At 62.3% G+C, this 25,452-nt stretch overlaps 1 protein-coding gene across 5 annotated transcripts; it reads left to right on the forward strand.

Annotated features, from left to right (window-relative positions):
- The first annotated feature begins 555 nt into the window (after nucleotides 1–555).
- On the forward strand, nucleotides 556–25,452 carry SYT7 (synaptotagmin 7). Of its 5 annotated transcripts, XM_027895538.1 has the most exons (13): nucleotides 556–632; nucleotides 10,819–10,922; nucleotides 12,954–13,033; nucleotides 14,234–14,365; nucleotides 14,892–15,098; nucleotides 17,672–18,040; nucleotides 19,887–20,012; nucleotides 22,108–22,243; nucleotides 22,626–22,896; nucleotides 23,299–23,468; nucleotides 23,888–24,002; nucleotides 24,086–24,285; nucleotides 24,934–25,452. In XM_027895538.1, the coding sequence occupies exons 1-13, from the start codon at nucleotides 602–604 to the stop codon at nucleotides 25,036–25,038; spliced, it is 2,046 nt and encodes a 681-aa protein (XP_027751339.1). In that variant the 5' UTR covers nucleotides 556–601; the 3' UTR covers nucleotides 25,039–25,452. The 5 variants fall into 5 exon arrangements, with proteins under 5 accessions (XP_027751339.1, XP_027751340.1, XP_027751341.1 ...); XM_027895539.1 differs by lacking the exon at nucleotides 14,892–15,098; XM_027895540.1 differs by lacking the exons at nucleotides 17,672–18,040; nucleotides 19,887–20,012.

Raw genomic sequence — 25,452 nt, forward strand, 5'->3', positions numbered from 1 at the left:
GCGGCCGCGCGCGGCCCACGCGTGTCTGCGGGGGCCCCGCCGCGCTCGGCCTTCCTCGGGAATTCCCCCTTTTCCGGCGCGCGTGTCCATCCCTCCGTGCCGCGCGCTCCCCCCGCGCGGCGCCTCCTCCACGCGGCGGAGGGAGCGCCGGCGCCCCTCCCGCACACCCCACCCTGCGAGGTGCCACCGCGGCCACCCCACTCGTGTCCCCCCTCGCCGCTCGCATCCCCCCTCCCTCCTCCCTTTTCCCGGCGGCTGCAGTTTCCAATCCCGCCAGCAGTGAGCAGCAAGTGGATGCAGGACCGCGCCGCACACGCACCCGCACACACACACACACACACACACACACACACACGCACCCCCGCACACGCACCCGCACACGCGCGCACCCCGCAGCAGCGGGCGGCCAGCACGGGCTCCGCGGGGCTCCCAGCCCCGCCGCCGCCGTATGCGGGGCCCCGCCGCCCCGCCACCGCCCCCCGCCCCGCCGCCCCCTCCCACCACCGCCACCGCCCCCGCCGCCGTCTGATGAGCCGCGGCCCCGCTGCACCGGGCAGCCGCCGCCCCGCCGCCCCGCCGCGCCCCGCCGCCGCCCGCCACCATGTACCTGCATCCGGAGGCTGCCGGCGCAGGTGAGCCCCATGGGGAGCCGGGAACGGGGGGACGGGGACGCGCAGGACGCGGGGGACACGCGCCGGGGGTGGTCGCTCACCGCCCCCCCCCGCCGGGGGGGACGCGGTGGCCGCTACCCCTGTGCACTCCCCCCCACTCCGGGGCGCCTCGCCGGGAGTTCCGTAGTTTGGGGAGAAAGTCATTGTCGCCGGTGTGGTAGCGCTGCGGAGGTGCTGGAGCCAGCGACACCCCCCGTCCGGCGACATCGCGACCCCCCCGAGGGGTCGCCAGCCCCCCGAAAAATCCGAGGTGAGCCTTCAGTGCCGCTGGGTGCAGGCACCCGGATAACATCCAAGGATCGGCTGGCTCATCCCTCCAATCCTCGTCCTGCAGAGCTACTGAAACCCCGGGAACCACCTCTGAAAGCCCTCCACCCCCGGGGGCTGCACCCCCTCCCCTGCCCCCCGGGTGAGCTCCTAATCCCATCGGGTGCCGACATCCAGACAAATACCCAGGGATCAGCTCATGCCTCTGATCCTCATCCTGCAGAGCTGCTGAAGCCCCGGATACCTGCCATCAGGGACCCCCCAACCCCCGGGGACAGCACCCTAATCCCCAGCACCCCAACAAACCCCTAGCCCCCGGGTGAGCCCCAAATCCCGCTGGGTAACGGCACCTGGACCAGCATCCAGGGATCAGCACATCCCCTCTGTCCTTCTTGGGGTCCCTCAGCCCCATCCTGCTGCACCTCTGGAATGACACCGGGACACGCGAGGGTGGGCGGCTGGGGAAGGGTCTTCCTCCCGCGCGGATTTGCTGAGCTCATGCTCCGAAGGCACCAAGCGGCCCCGCACCGGGAAATCTGGGACGCTGGCGGGGAGGTTTTGGGGGCTGTGGAGGCACAGGGATGCTGCCGGAGCGCTGCGGATCCCCGGGGCCTGGCAGCCGTCCCCGGCCGTGTCCCGGGGCCCGGGAGCGGGCAGAAGGACGGCGTGTCCTGCTGTGGCGGGGCCGCGGGGACAGCGGGGACGGCGGGCGCGAGCTGCAGGTGCCAGGCCTGCGGGAGCCGCCGGCTCGGGATAGCGGCGGGCACTGTTCCCCGCGGCGGATGACAGCGTCACCTCTGCCCTGCGCTTGGCAGCTCCGGCCGAGCTGCCTTCGAGGGCAACTTCCCGCCCGGCCACGGGCTCGGCGCTCGGCTCCGTCCCGCGTGACCCCGCAGGGATTCCCAGAGCGCGGCTCGGCACGGCTCGGCCCAAGGTCACCCGGCAGGTCTGGGGCACAGAGGGGACTCCGGGCTGTCCTGTCCGGCAGCGCTGCCCTTCCCTCCCTGTGCCCGGCGCCTGCTCCCCATTATTCCCCCTCCAAACTTTGCACCTGCCCCCGATTTGTCCCCCTCGTCCCTGCCCCGCGTCCCCATTGGCGGCCAGTGGGACCCCGGCGGCTGCCCGTGCCACTGCTGACACTTCTTGGCAGCCTGGAAGCTCCAGAGGCTGAGTTTTGAGCTGCGGGATTTGGGGGAACAGATCCATGTCCCCCTCCCCAAATACCGTGCTCCCTGGCTGCTGGGGCTCCCGTCACGTGGGAGTTTTCCCACGTCACTGGCGGCGGTGGCTGTGCCATGGCACCTGGAGCCGTGGGGAGCTGTGGTGGGGCAGGGGGTGCACACACCTGTGCCAGCACCCGACCGCCTCTGCCGGCTTTTCCCGGGTTTTTCCGCCCATGTCCGCAGTGCCTGGGGGATTTTGGGTCAGTCCCCTACCAATGGAGGCTGGGAGGGTGCCTGTGGCTCACACCCCCGCGAGATTTGGGTTTTGCCATATCCCGACGGGAAGAGACCCCCCTCGTCCCCCCAAATCCCTGCCCGAGGTGGCACCAGCCTCGTCCTCCTCGTCCCCTGCTCCGTGTCACCGTGAGGGGACAGTGGCTGTGACCCCCGGCACTGGCTGCGTTTCATGGCGGGGGGCAGAAGACGCCATGTGGGGAAATTCGGGAAACTTTGGTGCCCAGGGAAAGGGGGTGATGGTGGGGGGGCAACGTGGAGCTCGGATGTGCTGCTGGGGGTGTCTGTTTTGGGGTCGGAGACGCCCGCGGGAGTCTGGTCCTGGATGGCAAGGTGTGTTGGGAATTAGGACCGAAGCGAGGCGCTTCCCAAAGCGGCTCCCGCCAGCTGGGAGGATTTTTGGGGAGGCCACGGAGGGCTGTGCTGCTGGGGGACCGTCCCCCGTGTCGGGACCGCCGTGTCCGAGACACTGGGGCTGCAACAAAGGTGCCCTCTGTGCCATAGGGACAATGTGCCCCTCGTTGCCCACGACGGCTTTGGGAACACCGGGAAGCTCGTTCCCCTCCCCTGCGAGGCCGGATCCCCCCGGATCAGCCCTATCCTCGCTGCTGGCACCAGTTGTCCCCTTGAGGGGGGAGGTTGCACCTCCAATGCTCCAAGCAGGTGACGGGGGGCCCTGCTCCCGCTGTGCCCATCCTTCCCGGCTGGAATGATTCCGAGCAGAGCCGCGCGGCGGCGGGAGGTGGTGAATCAATAACCAGGCAGCTGCCTGTTTTCCCACCGCGCTGGATGGATGGATGGATGGATGGAGAGCTCTGCGTTCTGGTGCGGCCCTGAGATCACATCCCCAACGCCCGGGGCTGGGATAAGAGCCGTCTTCCAAACTGGAATATCCCGAGGTGGGAGGCTGGGAGGATAATGAGGAAGCGTGACAGGCGGGAAGGCAGACAAAGAGCGAGGGCTGGCTCTGCCGGGAGCCAGGCACCTGCTGCAGCCACGCGTCCCGCCACGGGCAAGGCGCTGGAGCTCCCCACGAGCCCCCATCCTGCTGGGATTTGGGCTTCACCTCGCTGCCAGCCCCTCTGCTCCAGCAGTTCGGAGCATCCCCTGCCGCCTCACTCCGCCCCTTTGTTCCCCCCGGTAGCTCCAGCCCGTTTTCCGTGGCAGTGGGGTGTCCGTGCAGATTCTGAGTCCCCCAGGGCGGCTCAGAATTCCTTCCTTCCCACCAATTCCAAGCTTTTCATCCTCCCCACGCCCATAGCATCCCACACGCTGACGTGTCCCAGGACCCCGTGCACGGCTTGGGAATAGCAAGGACAAGTATTGGGGGTGGGTCACAGCCGGGCTGGGAGATCTCACTGATCCCCCCCATTCCCCGATTCCAAGGAGCAGGAGAGGAGCTGGAGGCGGTTTTTCCAGCGCTTGATCTCGCGGCTTTTCCGCCTGCCTAGGAAGGGAGGGGGGAGCGGGGAATGAAGACAGATGCAGATAATATCGCTGCCACTCCCCGGCCCCCGGGGGCTCGGCTACGATATCCATTATAGGCGGATTCGGGGAGGGAAGGGCTCCCGGAGAGCCGCTGGAGCGCGGGAATAACGAGCAGAGAGACAGCGTGGAGAGGGGGGATGGACCCCTCCTGCTGCCTTTGGGGGGCTTGGGGGCTGTGTGGAGCCAGCTCGGGCTTGGGGCACAGCGGGTTGGGAGGTGCCAGGCGGAACGTTCCGCATCCCTGGGGGTGCCAGACTGGCCATGGCACAGGGATGCTCCAAGCCCACCCGGGAGCTTGGGGGGCCCTCCCGGCACCCCGACCCTTCCTGGTGTTCCCGGCTGCGGGAGGGAGGGAGAGGGTCACCTTGGGGGGAATTAACGAGGTTCGAAGGGAAGCAGCCAGTCATGCCGGCGGATGCAGAGCCAGTGCGGTGGCCGAGGGATGGCACGGAACAGCTTCCCGGATCCCAGCCTTCCAAGGGGGGCACAGTGTGAGAATGTGCCTTGGAGGGTTCTGAGTATCCATGGAAAGAGGTGTGAGTCCTCTGGATAGGTTTGTGGGACACTGGTGGCTGCAGGGGGTGATGTGTTCTGTTCCCACTCCCCTACAGATGACCATCCCTGCTTCCCACGGATGACCACCTCGATCACCACAAACAATCATCCCCATGAGTCCCTGGAGGATGCAGGCCCAGGATCAGGCTCTACTGGAGGTTTTCCACCAGCCCCATATCCCCCAGGCACCTTCCCACCCCCGTGCCCCCCATTCTCCCTCTGGAGCTTTCCTCAACCCTTCAATCCTTTCCTCTTGCTCTTCTCTCCCCGCTCCGAGCTAAGCTTCTCCATCTTTCCATGTGTTCCCTTCCAACATTGCTCTTCCTCCCCCAGCGCTGCCTGCTCCCTGATTTAGGGGCTGTGGCATCCCCCCATCGCTGAGCTCCCTGCAGGAATTCTATCCCCATGGTCCCACATGGATGCCATGTGACACGACTGGAGGGCTCTTCCCGGGGGGAGCTGGAGCTGGGAAGCAGGCAGGGAGCTAGTGGGGTTGGGATGGGCTGCACAGAGGCTGTTCCCTCCTGTCCCCTGGGAGCCTCTGGCTCTCTGCCTTCCCTCTCTCCCACTGTCACCCGCAGGGCTCGGGAATGATGGAGAGCCCAGGGGCGGGAGGCTAAGTGGTGGCAGCGCGGAGCTGGCAGTGCCACTCGGGATGAGAGCCCAGCCTGCTCCTCCGTGCCCGCTGCCAGAGCCAGGACATGATTCTGTGCCTGGAAAAGTGGAGCTAGAGGTGCATCCAGTCCCAGATTCCTGGGGGCTCCAGGGCTCATTTGGGGGCAGGGATTACATGGAGCACTGACCTCACCGAGGGATAAGAGGCATCCTGTTGGGAGCAGGGGTTGGAATGGGAAAGATTGCAAATGGAAATCATGGGAGCAGAGGGGGTTTGGGGGTCTGGGTGCTCCTCGGGAAGAGGCACACGGTGGGGACCACAAGGCAGAGAAACCACACGGTTCTCTCCGGAAATCCTCAGCCAAAAATAGCCCAGCACCAGCAAAGGAGCACATTCATGTGCTAGATTCTCCCTCCATCCCCACTTCCTCACTGCGGTGGCCGTGGGACAGGTGGCACCAGAGCTGGAGGGAACAATCCTTGTCCACCAGCAGGCTGGGATAGGGAATATGGTGCCATCCAGATGGAGCAGCACAGTGTTTTGGGCTGGTGTTCCCAGTGTTTTGGGCCAGTGTTCCCAGTGTTTCAGGCCGGTGTTCCCTGCGAACCGGGAATGGTGCCAGTGGGCTCTGCTGAGCGAAACCCCTGGGACCGGCAGCTCGGTGTGGGGGAGGCAGAGCCAGAGGGATTGACAGCTCCGGGGGATGGCCAGATGGCTGGATGGAGAAGCAGATGTGTACGAGGGATGGATGGATGTAGAGATTGATGGATGTGTCGGAGAGGGGGCCGTGTGGATAGACAGACAGACGCACAGATGGTGAGCAGATACGCCTTCCCATCCCTCTCACCCCAGGACACACGGCTCCTCTCCCTGAGCCTCATCCCAGGATCCTGCTGGGACAGCGGGATGACCGTGGGGCTCCTGAGGATCCCTCGCATCCACAGACCCCCTGGGACCTTCTGGGCAAGTGCCACGTGCAGACCCAGCTGTCCCAGCCCTTCACCAGCCGGGATCAAAACATTCCCAAAATGCCCGTCGCGCTGTTTCCAGGGATGGCAACAAAGCCTCATCCTCCCCTTGGATTTTTTTACACATCTCTCTGTGTCCATCCCTCCTCCCTCTACCTGCACCGAAGGCTTGGATTTCACCGGCCTGCTGTTCCCACGGGGATCCTGCCCCATTCCCACCCTCCCCACTCCCAAGATCCTGCACAGGAGTGAAAGCTGCAAATTCACAGCTTTTCAGCTGCATCCTAAAAATAAGAGGTTTGGGAAATATCGAGCAAATGAGTGGGAGGATGAGAAGAGGAGGAATTAATGGCCTGGCGCCAGGAAAATGGCATCTGGGAAGCCCCGGTGTGACAACGTGGCCACCTCATTCCTGGCCTCGTGGCCACCTCATTCCCAGTCTCATGGCCACCTCATTCCCAGGCTCGTGGCCCTCCACCCCAGCGGCACAAGAGGATGCTGATCCAGGCAGGATCCCTTCCCATCCACCATCCTGCTCCCAGCACCCCATCCGGGCTCAGCGTCACATCCCAACCCTGGCGGAATGTTGGGAGGGGGGGGATGTGCCGCTCCCCTTTTCCCGGGAATGTGTTTCCGCTGCCGGTTTGGCAGAGCTGGATGCCCATGTGGCAGCAGCTTGGCTCATGGAGACGTTTTTCCATGTGGAGCTGCCGGCTTTGATCGCCGCTTCCAGGGAGCTCAGCAGGAGCCGGGGCTGGAGAGGCTCCCACAGCTTTGATTCCCTCCCTGGGGAACTTTGCATCCATGGATTTCACTGCTGGACATGGGAGTGTGGGGCTGGGATACTGAGAAGCTGCCAGGGAGATGCTCTATCCGTAAAACCTGGGAATTTTGGGATCTGCACCCAAAAGCACAGCCCTGAGAGCCTGGGCAGGGACATCCCAACGGGACACCTGAGGAGAGGTCAGTTCTAGCCCTGGTGCTGCAGCTTTTTCCCACCACTCATACAAAGCCTTTGTCTCTCCAGGAAGGTGTTTTCCAGCCTCTCCATGCTGTACAGGAGCTTTCAGTCAGGAGAGGGCCTGGATCCCTTGCTGGATGCTCCTCATGGGGGTTTTGCCCTCCTGGTGCTGCTTTGGGGCCATAAGCTTCGGTTGGAGGTCACAGGACCGCCCTTGGATGGGGCTGGATGCTGGGATGGGCACAGGAAATCAGGACAGGGAAAGGGCTGGAGATGTCCTTGAGTGTGAGGGTCTCGCTTCCCTGGACATGAGTGTGCACAGGGCCACGGAGAGCACAAAGCCACCAAGGTGCCCAAGGCCACCGAGGTCACAGGGACACTGGGATGCAAAGGGACACTGGGATGCACAGGGACACCGAGATCACAGGGACACTGGGATGCACAGGGACACCGAGATCACAGGGACACCGAGGTGCTCAGAGACACCAAGCTGCCCAGGGCCACACGAACCCACCAGGATTCCCGAAGCCATTGGATGCACAGGGCCACAGAGATGCTCAGAGCCACCAAAATTCCCAAAGCCACCGAGGTGCCCAGGGCCATCAAGATTCCCAAATCCACCAAGATTTCCAAAGCCACTAAGATGCCCAAGGTCACCAAGGTGCCCATGGCCACCAAGATGCTCAAAGCCACTGAGTTGAGGCTGGAGTTCCAGGGAGAAGGATCTGGGAGTGGCTGGGACACCCTCAGGTGTCTCCAGGCTCTGCTGTCAGCACAGGGCTGCCCAGCTGTGCCACAGCCCCCAACCTGCCACCCCAGCACGTTCCCAATCAATCAACATCAGCAGCTCTCGCCTCCTCCGGGCGGATCTGGGCAGATCTCTGGCTTACACACTGCTCTGGAGGGCTAATCCCACTTGGATCTCGGCACCTCTCCTTGTGCTGGGGTCGGGTTTGAAGTGTTTCCTCACATCTACAAAGGCCGGCACTTGCTCCTGCTCCAGAGGCAGCTAATCCCGAGCCTGCAGGAGCAGTGGATAAAGGAGGATGGGCACGTGGCAGAGGCTGGAATCACAGCCACCATTCCTGGCTCCCAAATATCCTTCATCTCCTACTCCAAGGTGCAGGGTGTGGGCACAGGGCAGTGGGGGGCAAGGGAGAGGTGTCTCCTGCTTGGCCAAGAGGTGTGTGTAGGAAAGGATCCACCTTGGAGACTCTCTCCATGCATCCAGGACCCTCTTCCCGTGGCACCATGACCCTCTTTCCTGGCACAGGGACCCTCTCCCTGCACCCAAAACCGTCTCCCCCTGGAACAGGGACCCTCTCTCCCGGCACAGCCGGCTCCTGCTCCTGCAGCTCCGCACAAATCCCCCGCTGGAGAGTTGCGGCATTAGCGAGCCAGGTAATCCCCTCATCAATAACCAGCTGGATAAGTGGAATTATATTCCGTCAAGTGGCATTGGATTCTGATGAAAGAGCCGCAGGGATGTTCTACCCCCTTCCCAGCCTCCGCGATTCCCTTCCAGCACGTGGGACGGGACAGGGAGACCCAATCCCTTTGAGGGGGACGTGGGATCTCCGTCTCATGCATACCCCCCTCCTTGTGCCGGTGGGATGAGGCAGGACCAGCGGAGGGCAGGTGGGATTTGGGATTTGGGGGTGTGGACCCCCGCAGTCCCACCCGGCCGTCTCCCTGCTCCCGGCTGGATCCGCGCTGGCAGCCTGGGAAATTTATGGAAGGAGAGGCAGCGGCGGGGTAAACACTCGCCGCGTTGTCACCTTGTCACCCCCCCCACCCCGGGGCTGACACTGCCGTACCACTCAGCTCCCCGTGTCCCCCCCGCACCCACACGCCCCGTGGCATTCCCGTTCCAAGCATTCCAAGCGGCGCCGATACCCCAGACCGCGCCCCAGGGCTGGGGACGCTCCGGGAGCTCCAAGCGGCTCCGGTTCTTTAATTAACCAAGTGCTAATTGCCTAGAAAACGAGCCATTTATGTCCTGCTGAGCGTGGTAGCAGCCGGGGGGATGGAATGGCTCCCCTCGTCCTGGGGACACGGTTGATGGATGTGTGTTCCCACTGGGAAGGGCTGGAACCTCCCCTGGACACAGGGACACACCTGGAATCACTCCCCCACCCTGGGGACATGGCTGAGAGATCCATGTTCCCCCTGGGAAGGGCTGGAATCTCCGTGGACACAGGGACACCCCTGGCATCGCTCTCCCACTCTGGGGACATGGCTGAGGGATGAGTGTTCCCACTGGGAAGGGCTGCAACCCCCTCCCCCGGGGCACGGGGAACATCCCCAGGCAGATTCCCGCTGGTATATCCATCAGGATCACTGGGTGATGCCAGGCTTAGCGGCACCTTGGCACAAGGAATTTGGCCCCTGGAACTCACTAATCTCCCTCTGCGTGGTGGCTTGTTTTCCTTCTTTGATTCCCTCTCTGCAGATTAATTTGGGGATGAACTTGACCCCGCAAGGAGCAAAGGGTTTATGGAAGCTCCAGGATAAGCCAAGGGGTCACTGTGTTCCCAGGTTGGATCAGAGAGAGCCAAGGGGATTGAGGCAGCGATTGGTGGGGGTCACCCGCATTCCCAGGAAACCCGCGTCCCACTTGAACTGGTCGGCATCCCAAGGAGGGGGTCCCAAGCCCTTCCCACTGGATCCGGCTCTTTCCATTCCCCCAGCAGCTTATCCAGTCGGGGTTTATAAATGTTTGAAATTAAGGGCTGGTCCCAAATTCCCTCCTAGGCAACAGTTGCTATGTGAGTTTTATACACAGGCTCCTCGTGATCTGGGAGCGATGGAGGAGCTGCCTTTGGATGGAGGGAGCGCTGGTGGGACCCCCAGCCCTGGTCACTAAATTCCTCTCAGGATCCCACCCTCATCCCACCACCCTCAGCTAATCCTGAATGGATTTTTATAAAACTCCTCCTTGGGGTCACCATCCCCTTTCCTCCTTTTTATACCGAGGTGGGGGTTGTGGGTGCTTTTCCAAGTGCCGGGGTGGGGGGTGGATTCCAGAATCCCAATCCATCCTGACGGTCCCCTCTGACTCACCCCGGCCCCGGAGCCGCCGGCAAAATCCGCTACAATAACAAAGGTCTGCAGGTGAATTAATTATTAACCATTATTGTTTAATATTTATACCGCAGCACAGCTCCCGCTGCTGCTTCCCGACTCCATGGACACCCCCCATCCCAGTGGTCACTGCAGGCTGCGAGGTGTCCACAGGGATGTCGTGGTGGGGTCCTACCTGGAATTAAGGCCGAGCTGGTTTGGGGGTCCCACTGGACCACCCTGAGCCACCTTAGATCCATATTCATCCTCCCACAATTCCAGGGCCATTCCACAGGTTGGGAGCATGGCTATGATGTGCTGGATGCAGTGGAGAGGTCTCTATCTGTTTTTTGGGGTCCCCATGGTCATACCGGGCAAGGGAGATGCTGCTGCTTGGGGCGAATCCGTGTGGGATTGGCTGAGCCAAAGGCGGAGTACTGATGGTGGGGTGGATGCAGGGTATGGATCCAGGGAGGAACTGGGGGTTGCTTGTCTGGAGGAGAGGGAAGAGGAAAGGGAAAAAAAAGGGGAAGGGGCTGGAGAAGGTGAAAGGATGAGGAAAGGATTAGGAAGGCAAAGAAGAAGGAAAGGAGAAGGGATGGACAAGAGGAAGCCTGGAAATCAGGAAGGGAAAGGAGCCATGTTTTCCCTGCCTCTCCTCACCAAGCTCTTCCCAGTGCTCCCGGTGGGAGCTGCACCTTCACCCCCAGCAGGAAAACCCTGGGAAGCTCATGTGACCACTTTCCCCCCCCCCCCATGTTTTGTCCCGCAGGGAGCCCCTCCCGGGATGTGCTCCTGGTCTCTGCCATCATCACCGTCAGCCTTAGCGTCACCATCGTCCTCTGCGGGATCTGCCAGTGGTGCCAGCGCAAGATGGTGAGTGCCACCCTTCCCTCCTCCCTTCCCAGCCTGGGGGTGATTCCTGCTGCAGGGGATCCCCAGAGCCGCAGGTTGTGGCTTTCCCAGCTGGGATAATGGAACGTTTGGGTGCTGCCGTTCGTGAGATACGAAGGGAAGTTTCCAAATATATGGATATATGTTGGTGACGAGCCGGAACGAGCTGGCCCCTGTCCTGCTGGGCACGTTCCCACCTGGAAAAGCCCCATGGGAAGGCGGCCAGCCTGTCCCCACGAGCCATCCCTGCCACCCGCTTCCCTCTACAATTCCCATTGTGGATCGGGGCAGCGCTCCCTCCCCTCTTCCTCCTTCTCCTGCTCTCCCAGGAGCAGGACATGCTCGGCCACGTTTCCTTCACCGTCGGAATCGAATCTGGGTCAAGTGCTCCGATGGCAGCGGCGCTTCCCGTGTGGGAGATGCCTGCTCTGAGCTGTGGGAAGGCAGCATTCCCCCGGGAATGGCAGAGGGGATCAGGCTGGGGATAAGGCAGCGTGGGGGTGGTGGGTGGGAAGAGGCTTCCAGGTGCCATCCAGGAGATCTGGAGAGGCAGGGATAAGCACTGGAAAGGAGGAGGATGAACTGGCAGAGGAACAAACAAGTGTAAATTGGCCGGGAAGGCGAATCCCAATCAGTCCTCGGCAGTGCCCAGAGCTGGAACGGCTGTATGGGAATGACGGCCAAGCCCGGCAGGGCCGGCTCTGGGATGTGCCCACAGGGCCACTGCCAGGAGGGCTGTGTCCTCACAAGCCCTGAGCTGGGACAGGGATGAGCCCAGGGCTCAGGGATGACTCCCTTCAGGATGGCCTGTGGACATCTAGGCAGGTTGGACATCCCTGCAGCTCCTGGCAGGATGAGCCCTTGGGCATCCAAGGTCCTGCAGATCCCAGCACAATTAGCCCTTGGACATCCAAGAAGATCCAGGTGTTGCCCATGGGCATCCAAGATCCAACATCCCTACAGAGTCCAGCAGGATTAGCCCATGGGCATCCAAGGACATCCAACATCCCTGCAGCTCCTGGCAGGATTAGCCCATGAGCATCCAAGGGAATCAAGGTGTTTCCCTGCAGCTCCTGGCAGGATTAGTCCAAGGGCATCCAAGTTCCAACATCCCTACAGAGCCCAGCAGGATCAGTCCATGGGCATCCAATATCCCAGCAGGATTAGCCTGTGGACAGTCAAAGACATCCAGGTGTTTCCCTGCAGCTCCCAGCAGGATTAGCCCATGGGCATCCAAGATTCCTTCAGCTCCCAGCAGGATTAGCCCATAAGCATCCAAGGAGTTCGAACACCCTGGCAGCTCCCAGCTGGATCAGCCCATGGCTGCCCAAGGACACTGTGCCAAGAGCACAGGTGTCTCAGCATTCCAAGGAGTCCACTCTGTGCGGAGCTGCAGAGGCTGGGAAAGAGGAGGGAAAAATATTCCTGTTCCCTGGGCAGGCTGGATGCAGGGGGGATGCTCCCAGCTCCAGGCCCAGTGTGATGGAAGGGCTGGTTCTCCACCCTATCCTGCTGTGGGAGCTGCTCCCTTCCCACCTGGAGCCTTCTTGGCTCCCAGTTGTTGGCTAATTGGTGCTAATTGCGCTCCGGGCTCGGAGCGTGTGGAACGTGCTGAAGTGTCCTGATTACCAGCCCCAGTTAGGAGCCAGCTCCGGCTTCATTATCCCACGGCAGTGCTTCCCGGGCACGGGGAAAGGTGAACTCAATTAATCCAGCTTCAATTAAGCCTAAAATTATCCACTGCTTCCCAATGAGGCCTTGGAATGGGACCGGAGGCAGTGACCGCCCTGTCCTTGGGGTGACAAAGGGCACGAGCCCCAGGGATCATGGAATGGAGCGACTGGGAATTTTGCTGCTTGGATGGGTGGGATGGAACCTGGAGACTGTGAGGGAATAAGGGAAAATGCGAAATCCAGGACAAACTCACCAGGTGGTGGCAGCTCCCATCCTTTGCTTGGATGCTCCTGGTGTCCCCTGCCACTCCCTCATTCCACTATCCTATCTTTTCCATAGGGAAAGCGTTACAAGACTTCCCTGGAGACTGTGGGAACTCCAGATTCCAGCCGAGGCCGCAGTGAAAAGAAAACCATCAAGTAGGTGCCAGGACTGGGGGGGAGAGGAAGGACAGAGGTGGTCATTCCCTGGTTCCCCACTCCCAGTGGGAAAGGGGCTGCGGGACACTGGGAGAGCTGGTGGGTCTCTCCTGCATCCTTGAATATCCCTCAAAGCCGTGGGATGGAGCCACAGGAACCTCAGCCAAGGGATGCTCCAGGTCTGGGCGTGCAGATGGCTCTGCATCCTGTGGGCATTCCATGGAGGAAGGAGAGCAGAGCTGAAGTGTCTCATGGCTCTGGGTAGGGAAGAAAGTGCAGGGTTGGAAGCTGGAGGGGCTCTCCTGGATACCCCAGGTCTGGTACTGCCTCTGGAAACCCCCCACAGGGCTCCAGGGAGGAGGGAGTTGGACCAGCAGCAGGGAAATTGCTCCTGCCTGGAATAAGGCTATGGAAAACCTCCTCCTATGGTGTCATTGGGGTGCAGTTGTCTGGGGTACCTTGGGCACCTGGACACTGCTCCCAGCCCAGCTGGGATGAGCTGGGAGTGCAATGGGAAGCACATCCCCTCCCGAATCCCGGCACACGCGGCTTTCCTTCCCCAGCTCCGGCACGTTCTGTACAGCCGGGATCACCTTGGAGCCGCAGGTGGGCACTGGCGAGGGGTGGGAGGGCCAGGCAGCGGTGGCTTTTCCACTCTCCCAGCGGGGAGCCTCTGGGCCCCCAGTCCCTGGCACGCAGATCTGCTGGCTTCCCGGAGCCAGGAATCCCAGGCTCCATGCTAGCAGCAAGAAGAGATCCGGAAGGGTCTCTGACACATGGGTAACCAAGCAGGGTGCACTTCCAGGACCTGTTGAGGAGGCAATATGGACACACATGGGAATGCTGTGCCGGCACCACGCTCGCTCCTTAATTCCCATCATCCTTCTCTTCTTCCCAGTCGGTGGAGCCGCCCACTCCTGTCTCTCCACAGTTCTTCCCTGCTCCATCCATCCATCCATCCATCCATCTATCCATCCGTCTGTCCGTGTCCATGTCCGTGTCCATGTGTGTGTGTGTGTGTGTGTGTGTGTGTGTGTGTCGGTGTCCCAGGGATGGGCAGCCGCACTTCCCGTCTCTCTCTGCAGGATCCCGGCGCTCCGGGGACGGAGCACTGCTTTGCCTTCCCCTTTCCCACAGGAATTCAGCTTCTCTCTCTTGTATTTCCCTTTTCTTTTCTCCCCTGGAATCCGGCCGCTGTAGCGATCTAGACAGAGACTTTTGGAATAACAATGACAACACAGTGCAGCAGAAATGGAGCTCCTACCCTCCCAAGGAGTTTATCCTAAACATTTCTCCTTACGCTCCGTACGGTGATCCGCGCCTTTCCCTCAAGTGAGTCTCTCCTTGCCGGGTTTGCTCCATGTAGTGAGTATTTGGGCAGCACCCTCTCGCCTTCCTCCTCCTCCTCCTCCAGCTCCTCCTCCTGCTCCCAGGCTCCCCGCACACCACCCCATGGGCCTCCCCATGGAGACGAGCAACCCCTCCTTCCCGCTTTCCCGGGGTTTTCTGGGATGTTCCCCCGGGACGGGGTTGCGCGTTGGGGGCACCCCCTCGGTTCAGGGTCGGGCTGCCGGCGAGCGGGACCCCAATTCCCGACCCCTTCCCTGTCTCCCCACTTTCTTTTGGATGGTTTTCCAAGGTCCCCCACGTGCCCCCCGGCCAGGCCCCCTTTTTTTTTTTTTTGGCAGTGCTGATGTCTCTCTCTCTCTCTCTGTCTGTCTGTCCGTCTCTTGTCCGTCTGGCTCTGTTGCCCTCTCCCCTCATTCCCTGACAACTCCTGACCTCTCCCACGTCCGTCCATGTGTCTGTCCGGCTCTGTGTGTGTCCGGGGGGGTGTCTGGCCGCTGGCCCGGCCCAGTGGCTCTCTGTTATCAGGGGCCAAGCTGACGGCATCGGCCGCCTCCGGCTTAGCCGGGGACCGGCCCGGGGACAAGCAGCGGCTCAGCGAGGATGGAATGAGGAGCAGCATGTCCGCCCACAGCGAGCCTGGAGCGGGAAAGGCGGCACGAGGCCGCTGGCACACGGTGCAGAGCCACTTGGCCGCAGGGAAGCTCAGCCTGTCCAAGTGAGTGAGCACGGCACCGGCACAGAGATGCTCCCCTCCAAGGGATGCACTCGCATGGGGGCCACCGGCAGGTCCCGGGGGCTACCAACGTGTTCCCGAGGTCACCAGCAGGTCCCTGGGGCCACCAAAAGGTTCTCAGGACCACCAACAGGTCTTCAGGGCCATCAATATGTTCCCGAGGTCACCAGCAGGTCCCTGGAGACACCAACAGCTCCTCCGGACCACCAATATATTCCCGAGGTCACCAGCAGGTCCCTGGAGACACCAGCAGGTCTTCAGGGCTGCCAAAATGTTCCCAAGCAGGTCCCTTTGGCCACCAGTAGATCCTCAAGACCACCAACAGGTCTTCAGGGCCACCAACAGTTGCCTTGGGCCACCAGCAGATTCCCAGGGCCGCCAATATGTCCTGAGGGCCACCAGCAGTTTCCCAGGGTCACTGTGCTGAAGGAAATGAGGAGTTTCCCATGCTCCTGATGCTGTTTTGGCTCAGGGGGAGCCCCTTTAGGTGCTATGTCCGGCACATTTCCAGCTTTGTCTGATCCCAGCAGGAAGCAGCTCAACATTCCCAGGGCAGGCAGTGCTATGCTAGTGATGGCCCAGAGGCAGGAAGGATTGTCCCATGTCCCCATCTCTCAGGAATGGTGCCATCTCCAGCCTCTTCCCTCCCCACGCTCCCCTGACCTGGAGCCAACAAACATCTGCAGCTTTACCACCCCATGGCAAAAAAATTCGGGAAAAGTTCAGGATTGATCAGTTTTAGGGAAAATCCAAGCTTTGGCACGCTCAGGGTGGGGGGCTCAGTGAGAACCTCCACTGGGAAGGCCATAGTTCTGCCGGCTGGTGATGGGAATATGTCAGATCTGGGCTCCGTCCTGTGTTCCTGGACTCTGCTCCAGTTCTCCTGCGCCAGGATGTGGCAGCCGGGACATCTTGGCAACAACCCCAGCACCCTTGGAGAGCTTGGTGGTTCCCAGGCTGGTGTGCTTTTCCAACCTTGTCAGTGGGGAGAAAACCTATGGAAAAGGGACAGGCCTGTCCTGCTGCCTGGGAGAAATTCCAAATGCCCCCAGAACCGGTGGCGTGATGCCAGACTGCTCGAGTTGGGAACTGGGAGCAGGAGGGAGAGGCAAGGAAGAGGGGGAGCCATATTCAGACTCAATGGAGAAGAGAATTCCCACTGAGAATTCGGACAGATGGACAACGGCCGGCACAGGCGTCCAGGGCAGGGTTAAGGGCATGTCCTGTTTTCCAACATCCCTTTGGCTCAGAGCCATCGGGATTGGGGGCGTGCTGGGGGTCCACGCTGAGGGTCTGGGTGCTGTATCCCACTCCCGGTTCCACGGGATCCAGCCAGGAGAGGGCAGGGCACGATGCCGCCTGGCACAGCACTGGCACAGCTCGCGCCTCCAGCTGGCGCGGGGCCGACGGGAACCAGATTTAGTTTCCTGCGACTGAGAGGTTGTAAATTGAACTAATTTAGGATTCCATAGGAAAACGAAAGGAGGACGGCGGCAGCACGGGTGGGGGGGCAGTGCCCAGGCAGTGCCTCTGGCTCCAGCCATCCCAGCTCTCCACTCCTCTCCACTCCCTTCCCTCTTCTCTCTCTTCCTCCCACCTTTCGCTCCTTCTTCACCTCTTTATTTTGGTTTTTGGAGCTATTTATCCTTCCCCTCCCATCCCTCTCTATCCCCGCCGCTGGCATTGCACGATGGCACAGCTTTGTCCCGTGGCAACGCCGGGATCGGGATGAGGTCGGCGGATGCCTCTCGAGGCGACTCCTCGGTGGTCCCAGGGGGGGATTTTGCCCCCTGGTCCCGTAGCCATGAGCATTCCAGGCTGCCACGGGCATTCCTGCCCGGCTGCATGGGCCGTGCCAGGCATGTGCTGCTTCCTCGCTGGCATCCCACCCGCTCTTCCCGCTCTGGAAGCCGGGCCATCCCAGGCCGGGCTTCTCTGCTCTCCGTGTCCCACGGGAGCCGTGTCCGCATCCACCGTCCCAAGACTGGGAGCCTCCCACCTCGGGCATCTCTCCCTGGGGGCCCCCTGGCTTGTTGGAACATCCCCACGGCAGGGATCCGGCCCCGCGGCGCTGTGGGATCCCCTCGATCCCGGCGGGATGGGGACGCCGAGTCCCCGCGGCGCCGGCGCGGCTGCTGGGCTGGGAGGGAGCAGGCCGAGGGGCCGGGCCGGCCGGCAGCACGTGAGCGGCCGCCGCGGGATTTGCCTCCTCGCAGCAGCCTAATTCTCCCGCAGACGAGGTCGGGTGCCGGAAAGCGGAGCGGCAGCCGCGGAAAGCGGGTGGGCACATCCAGCCCAGCCCGGCCCGGCCCGGCCCAGCCCCCCGGGGGACGCAGGACGGGCGCGATGGTGGCGGCACGAGCCCCCCGTGCCCCCGGCAAGGCGGAGCTGCGGGCGAGAGGCGGAGGATCCGGGCGCCGCTCCCGCTGGCTCCCGCCAGAGCGTTCCCTGCGCTGGGGCATCTTCTCTCTAACTCTCTTCTTTTCCTTCCTCCAATTTTGCCCCTTCACCTTCTTCTCCTTTCTCTCCTCTCCTCTGCCCTTCCTCTCCCTAAGTTTCGAGGACTCCACCCTGTCCACAGCCACTACCCTTGAGTATATCCCCACCTCAGCAGGCGATCCCAAATTCCAGAGGCCCCGCACGCTCATGCGCCAGCAAAGTCTGCAGCAGCCCCTCAGCCAACACCAGCGCGGCAACCACAGCCAGCCCACCACCAGCCAGAGCCTGGGCCACCTCCAGGCCCACAGCGGCCCCTCCGGCATCGCCGCCAACTCCCGCGGCTCTCGCAGTGGCCAGACGCGCCAGGGAACCGCCGCCGGCTCCAAGCAACGCATGGCCGGGGGCCGGAGCCGCTCCAACCCCGGCAGCTGGGACCACGTGGTGGGGCAGATCCGCAGCCGCGGCTTGGACATGAAGTCCTTCCTGTAAGTGTATGCTCTCCAGTGCTCTTCCCTCCGCCGCCATCCCCATCACTCCTCTGCTCCATCATCCTCTCCATCTCACTCTCCTTGGCTCCTTTGCCTGCTCCATCCCTATTTCCTCTGCTCCAGCCCTCTGCTTCATCCCTCTCTCTATCCCTGTCTCCATCCCTGTCTCCACGCCTCTCTCTATCCCTGTCTCCATCCCTCTCTCCATCCCTCTTTCCTCTGCTCCATCCCTCTGCTTCATCCCTCTCTCTATCCCTCTCTCCATCCCTCTTTCCTCTGCTCCATCCCTCTGCTTCATCCCTCTCTCTATCCCTATCTCCATCCCTGTCTCCATCCCTCTCTCTCCTCTGCTCCTTCACTCCCCCCGGCGCGGCCGCTCATCCATCACGCCCTTAGGGACACGCTGCCCATTCCTACGGGAAGATCCATGTCCCCTCCATCCCCCCGCCGGGGTCATGGATGACCCACCCAGCTCGGGGGCCTCAGGGAAGGGTCCCCCAATTTGCTTTGCCATGTCACCGGCTGGTCGGGATACTGCAATCCTTTTCCATCCCCAGGGAATGCAGGGATGATCCAGCCCACGGGATGGCCACCGGCGCTGTCCCCGGGGAGTGACATTGTCCCAAGGATTCGGGGACGGGGTGGCGGTGGCGCCCGTGCAGGGCAACCGTGTGTTGGGTCCCGATATCGCTCCCAGCCGGAGGATCTGTATGATCCTTAAGCTCCTTAACCCCATCTCCTCCATCGGCGCTGGATTCCCAGCATCAAACCCCGGGGACTAATCTGAGTCCCGTGTTGTCACCATGTCTCAGCACATGACAATGTCACTCCTCCGCAGAGCCAGTGCCCCCGGCTCCATCCTCCCCTAGATTCTCCAGCTCCTCCCTTTTCTCTGTTTGCCCCCCAGCATCCTGGAAAAAGGGATGCGGAGGTCCCAGCTGCGCCTCCCGCAGACTGGGAGTGGTGCGAGTGGGACACGGGGACTGATCCTGCTCTTCCATGAGCTGGCACAGCACCTCCTGCGTCAGGATTAGGTGGGAAACACCCCGAGAGGCACAAATTTGGGTGCCCATCCCGCTCCTTCCCGTACGGGCAGCTTTGGAGAGAGGGATGAACCTTCCTCCGGATACCCTGGGGTGCCCTGACTGCCACTCCCCGCTCCTCATCCCTCTCTGATCTTCCCTTTTCCCCCCCCGAGAGGTCCCTCCCAGCTCCATTTCCCGGGTTCCCAACATGGAGCTGCGGCTCCTCAGCCATCCCGAGGGTCACATTCTCCCTGTTTACCGAGCCCTGGTGCCGCTTCCAGCCTAGAATTGGCAGAGGGGGAGCAGCCGCAGCACCCAGATGTGCCGAGTCAGCGCGGAGGAGCCGCTGCCTTTTCCCATCGCCTCTTTCCCGATACATTGATTTTCCTTTTGTTCTGCTCACCCTCCCCGGGGCCGCGGTGTAAATGCATCTCCGGATCCCAGGGAAGCTGTTCCAGAGGGGGCAAAGAGCCTTGGACAGGGCACAGCCACCCCCTCCTCCATGGAATGATGCTGGTGCCTCGCTCTTGCCAAATTGTCCCTCATTCCCAGCCCCTCCGGTCGCCTTTTCCCCCTTTCACTAGGGTTTTGGCATCCTCCGTGCCTGGACCAGTGGAGGAGAGGAATATCCAGGCGGGGGTATCCAGCTCCCTGGAGCCGGTGCCTTTCTCCCCACAGCCCATCCTGCAGGAGCCGGCGGGTACATCCCAGGTCCCCTCACCGTGGTCCCGCCGGCTCCTGCCGGTTCCCCGCTTGACCCTGTGTTCTCCTCTCTCTTTCTCTCTCTCTCCCGCTGCTGGCGGGGCCCGCCCGGGCAGGGAAGGCCGGATGGTGGTGTTATCCCTGGTTTTGGGACTCTCAGAGCAAGATGACTTTGCCAATATTCCCGACCTGCAACCCGCTGGGACGCAGCCGAACCAGGCGAACACTCAGGGGGACAAGAGGTATGAGCGAGGACGAAGCCGGTCCCGCAGGAGGAGGACACGAGGGCCCCATCCAGGGTGGAGGAGGAGGAGGAGGAGGAGGCTGCCCTCGTGGAGCGCCAAGGTTGGAGCGGCACATGGTGGCCCAGCGGGCACTGGGACGTCTGAGCTCTCCACGTCTGAGTTCTGCCTCCGGAGCGGCGGCACCGAGAGGACTCCCCACCCCTCCCTCCTTCCTCCCCCTCCTGCCCTTCCCGGCGCTGGCTGCATGCGGGGGGACATGCTTGGGCAGCCGCGGGGCAGGGGACACGCAGGGTCCGCCCCAAAAGGACGCCGCACGGGCTGAGCCGCGTCCCATCCCCACAGCACCGCTGCCGCCTCCATCCCGGCGGGACGGGCAGTATCCCTTGGGATATGGGGACACCGCTGCCCCTCAAGGGGCAGAGCAAGTGCGACGTGCCGTGGGGTATGCGTTATCTCCGTTCTCCTCGGGCACTGCACAGCCCCTTGCCTCCGGCTGCTCCCCGCAATCTCTGGATGCCAAAGGCTTGGCATCGCTCGCCGCCCCATCAGGAAAGCCCAGCTGGCAGCGGCAGAGGGTCCGTGTGCCGCCGGGAGCGGCTGTTCATCCCCTCTGGAGCAGGAGGAAAGTGTGAAGCCGGCGGGCGCCGCTCGGCGTGCAGCTCAACTGGCACCGTTCTCGCCCACTGGCTATTTTTACCCTGCTCCGCTTGGTTTTCACTCCATCTTTTAGCACTTCCCTCACTGGCGTCACGCTGCGCAGCCAGTCCCTGCCGGGAGCACCGGGAATACCGGGAGCACCGTCAGGGCGTGCCGACGGGATAGGGGGGCCACCTGGGACACGGTGGGGGGTGGGTGGCTGTGCCGCAAGACCCCGCTCCTGCTTCCTGCATCCCGGCTCCAAAAACCCATCCCGGCGCACGCATGGCCTCCCCATCTCCATCCCTGCTCCTCCCCATTCCCTGAGCTCCGCAGGATGCGGCGGGTCCGGCCGGCGGAGGGGACACACCCGGGCGGCCTCCACTCTCTCCCGCCCAGAGACGCTGCCGACCGCCCGCTCTTCTTCCTCTTCCAAACACCTCCTCCATCCCTGTTTCTCAGCTTCTTCCTTCCAGCCCATCCCCGGCGGCTCCAGCCCAGTCCCTCGGCGTGTCTCCCGTCCCGGCGACCAACTGCTCTCCGTCCGTCTGTCCATCCCCCCTCTCGCATTCCCTCCCAGCAGGCCGGCGCTGGATGACACCGCTCCTCCTTTCTCTTGCTCTTTCCCGCTCTCTCTCGCTCTTTCCCGCTCTCTCTCCCTCTATCCGTGACTTCCTGCAGCTCCACTGGTGCCTCCTCGCCCAGCGGCTCCTCCACCTTTCATTTTCCCTCGTTTTAACTTTATTTTCCCTCCCCAGCTGCCACGGCCTCTCTGGTCCTTCCTGGGGGCCGTCCCGTGTGTCAGCGTGTGCTTGGTGTGGTGTGGCGTGTCCGTGGCATGTCCTATGCCTTCCCGAGTGTCCCTGCGGCTCTTGGTGGTTTGTCACCATGTCCTGCCTCAGTGAGAACATCCTGGGGTGCCTGTTCTCCTTCTGCCATGTGCGTGTGTCCCGTTGTCCCTGTGCCTTGTGGTAGCGTGGCCTCGGCGCATTCCTGTCTCCATCACTGCTCTGTCCGGCTACTTCCCGCCACTCCCGGCTGCCCACCCTTCCTGGCACCATTCCCGCCATCTGGGAGCCACTGGGACAGCGATCCCAGGGGGGTCTCAGCCCCAGGAAAGCAGACGGAGCACCCATGGGTGCCCACCGGGATAATGGGCTGCGGTGTGTGAGGTACAGCCAGAGCCGCCGGTGGGGACAGGGCCGTCCCTGCCGTGGGACATGGATGGTGTGGGACCTGCTGCTATGCTCTGAAGGTCCCAGGGCACCTGCTAGCACTGGTGTTGGGGCCGGGAAGCTGGTGGGCCACAGCCACCGATGTCCTGGCAGTGTCCATTGGGTGCTGGCACAGCCTCGGCGCAGTATCTGCTGGGATAGGGTGCCTGAGGAGCCCCACAGGGTCTCACCCTCAGCTCTCCCGGCCCCTCTCCTCCAAGGAATTGCCTCTCTTTCCGCAGGTTGCCAGCCGGCGGCAAGGCCGTGAACACGGCGCCAGTGCCAGGGCAGCCGCCTCACGATGAGTCTGACCGCAAGACGGAGCCTCACTCCTCCGTCTCCGACCTGGTCAACTCCCTGACCAGTGAGATGCTCATGGTGGGTGGACAGGATGCACCAGGAATGGGGTCTCCACGGTCGACATCCTGCCCCGTGCCAGAAGAGCTCTGACACATCCCATTTGCTCCGCTGAGTCCCTGTCGGCTCAGTGTGTCCCCGGGGCCGGTACAAGGGAGCGAGCGGGGCTGGACACGTGAGGGCTGTGCTGTCAGGAGGGATTTGGTTAATTGGAGCTCCCGCTTCCCCGGGACAACTGGCACGGAACCAGGAGTCATGGGAAGTGGCGGGGGCAGTGGGGAGAGGCTGATGGCCCCTGACAGCTGGCGGGGCAGGGGCGGGGGGTCAGGGTGGTGCAAGGCCAGGGGGACGGGGGTCACCAGCAACGCCTGGCATCGCTCTCACCTCCCTCCTTCCCCCCAAGCTGTCCCCGGGCTCCGAGGATGACGAGGCCCACGAAGGCATGAGCAGGGAGAACCTGGGCCGCATCCAGTTCAGCGTCGGCTACAACTTCCAGGAGTCCACCCTAACCGTGAAGATCATGAAGGCACAGGAGCTGCCAGCCAAGGACTTCAGCGGCACCAGCGACCCCTTTGTCAAGATCTACCTGCTCCCCGACAAGAAGCACAAGCTGGAGACCAAGGTGAAGAGGAAGAACCTTAACCCGCACTGGAACGAGACCTTCCTCTTCGAAGGTAAGAACTGGAGTTGTCTGGAAGTGGATGGACTGACCCAGGGTGGGAACAGAGCCATGCTGGGACCTGGCGGTTCAGCTGGGCCCAAGCCACCGGTGTGGTGGTCATCAGTGGTGTTGTGGGTTGGCCAAGCCTCCAAGGCCAGGTTGGAGGTGCACCCTGTAGAGGGGACATGGGGGAAGGATGGGAAGGCTCCATCCCCCCAACAAGCCCTCATGGGTGGGAATTAACCTGCCACCAGCCCCTTGGGCCTTGGTCTGCTCCTTGTGCTTTGCCTGCTTCCAATGTCTTGCCATTATCATGGGGAGGGTGAAGGGGTGCCAGCTCCTTATTCCCTCCGGATTCTCATCCCTCCAGTTCCCCATTCCCTCTGGCTTCTCCTCCGCTCTGTCTCTGGCACAGGGTTCCCCTACGAGAAGGTGGTGCAGCGGGTGCTGTACCTCCAGGTGCTGGACTACGACCGCTTCAGCCGCAACGATCCCATCGGAGAGGTGTCCATCCCACTCAACAAGGTGGACCTCACCCAGATGCAGACCTTCTGGAAGGACCTAAAGCCATGCAGCGACGGCAGCGTAAGGCTCTGGACCCACTCCAACCCCCCGGGCAAGGGGAGGTGGCCCCCCGTCCCTGTGGTGTCCCGTCAGGACCACCACTCACAGGGATGTTTTCTGCTGTTCTCCCCGATGAGACATTTCTCTTCCCAAAGCTTTCTATTAAGGCACTAAGTGGCCCATTTTGGGTCCAAACAAGCTGTTTCAGGTAGATCAGTCCAAACAAGCTGTTTCAAGTAGAAATGAAAGTTTTCTCCTCCTCCTGCCTCCAGCAAGACCAGTGAATGTCCCACCGGGGGTGTCTCCGTTTCCTCCTACCCTGATTTTCTGGGCAACCCCAAAAGCTCAGCTCCAGGCAGGGAGTCCTATCCCATCACCCCACTCCCACCACAGAGCTTTGTGGGCTGTGGGAGTCCTCAGGGTGCCCATGAATCCCACAGGGAAGCCGTGGGGAGCTGCTGCTGTCGCTGTGTTACAACCCCTCAGCCAATTCCATCGTGGTGAACATCATCAAGGCGCGGAACCTCAAAGCCATGGACATCGGGGGCACGTCAGGTACGGTCCCGGCCCCCTCCCAGCTCTGGCTGGCATTCCCGTATTCCCATACCGCTGCTGAGTGGCTCTTTTCCCGCCCCCAGATCCCTACGTGAAGGTGTGGCTGATGTACAAGGACAAGCGGGTGGAGAAGAAGAAGACGGTGGTGATGAAGCGATGCCTGAACCCCGTCTTCAATGAGTCCTTCGCCTTTGACATCCCCACGGAGCGGCTGCGCGAGACCACCATCGTCATCACTGTCATGGACAAGGACAGGCTGAGCCGCAACGATGTCATTGGCAAGGTGGGGACATGGCGGGGACACTGGGGCCGTGGCTGGGTGGGACTTGGTGGGCCCAAGTTTTCCCAGGAGAGCAGGAAATAGGGCATGGGGACCCATATCTGGATGGCTCCCAACCCCCTGGGACTACTCCCAGGGAATTATCCCCTCTGGATTTGCTGTACATGAAACCCACCCAGCTCATTGTGGGTGTAATGATGCCAAACGAGCGCAGTAATACCCATCGTTACCACTTGATCCCAAAAACCCTCCAAAAAACCCAGATCAGTTGGGATAAATCCGGTAAATAAAACCCCAGGTCAGAGCCACGGGCTGCCAGGGAGGGGCAGAGGTGGCAGCATTCCCGATGTGAGCACATCTGAGGCGCTGGTGGCTCAGCTGTTCCCAGAGCACAGTTCCATGGACACACAGACAGAGTCCTCCATGATATTCCCTTAAAACCCCACCACGTGGCACCGGCTCCTCGAGGTATCAGATGCGGTGGCAGCTGACACGCGGTTTTCCATATGGAAAATTCGTGGATAAAAAAAGCCCGGCGCCGGAAAAGCAGGAACAGAGGAGTTTGAGGTTGAAGGCGGCAGCGCCAGAGAGCGGGAGGGGGATGGAGGGGCCGGGAGCGGAGCCGCGGATCCAAGGACGCCATTCCCGCAGATTTACCTATCCTGGAAGAGCGGCCCCGGGGAAGTGAAGCACTGGAAGGACATGATCGCCCGCCCGCGCCAGGCAGTGGCACAGTGGCACCAGCTGAAGGCCTGAGCCCCCCCACCGGCACCGCGGGCTCGGGGGCCCCATTCCCAGCTCCCAGCCCTGCTCCCGGCGTGGGACCGGCGGGACAGCGGGACCCTGCGGTAGGAGGGCTTGGGAGCCCCCCCAGTCTCCCCCCGCTCTCGCCCCTCCCGGCTCTGGGGGTCCCGGAGCTGCCGCGGCCCCCCGAGCGAGGAGGCGCCAGAAGAGAGGATTCCCCTTCTCCATCCCTATTCCCACCACCGGGCGGGACTTCTGCGAGTGCTTCCGGAGCCTCTCGACCCCTCCCCGGCCTCGTTCCCCCCTCCCTCCCCCCAATTCCAGGGGGTCAGGCTGCGGGAGCAAGAGGGACCCCCCTTCCCATTCTCTTCCAACTCAATAAAACCTCTCCGAGCGTCAGCGTCGCCCCCCCGCCCCCCGACCTTC

Source organism: Empidonax traillii, unplaced genomic scaffold (genome assembly GCF_003031625.1).
Source record: "Empidonax traillii isolate 1590-97213 ecotype Southwest subspecies unplaced genomic scaffold, ASM303162v1 scaffold461:size861717, whole genome shotgun sequence".
NCBI classification, from domain to species: Eukaryota; Metazoa; Chordata; class Aves; order Passeriformes; family Tyrannidae; genus Empidonax; species Empidonax traillii.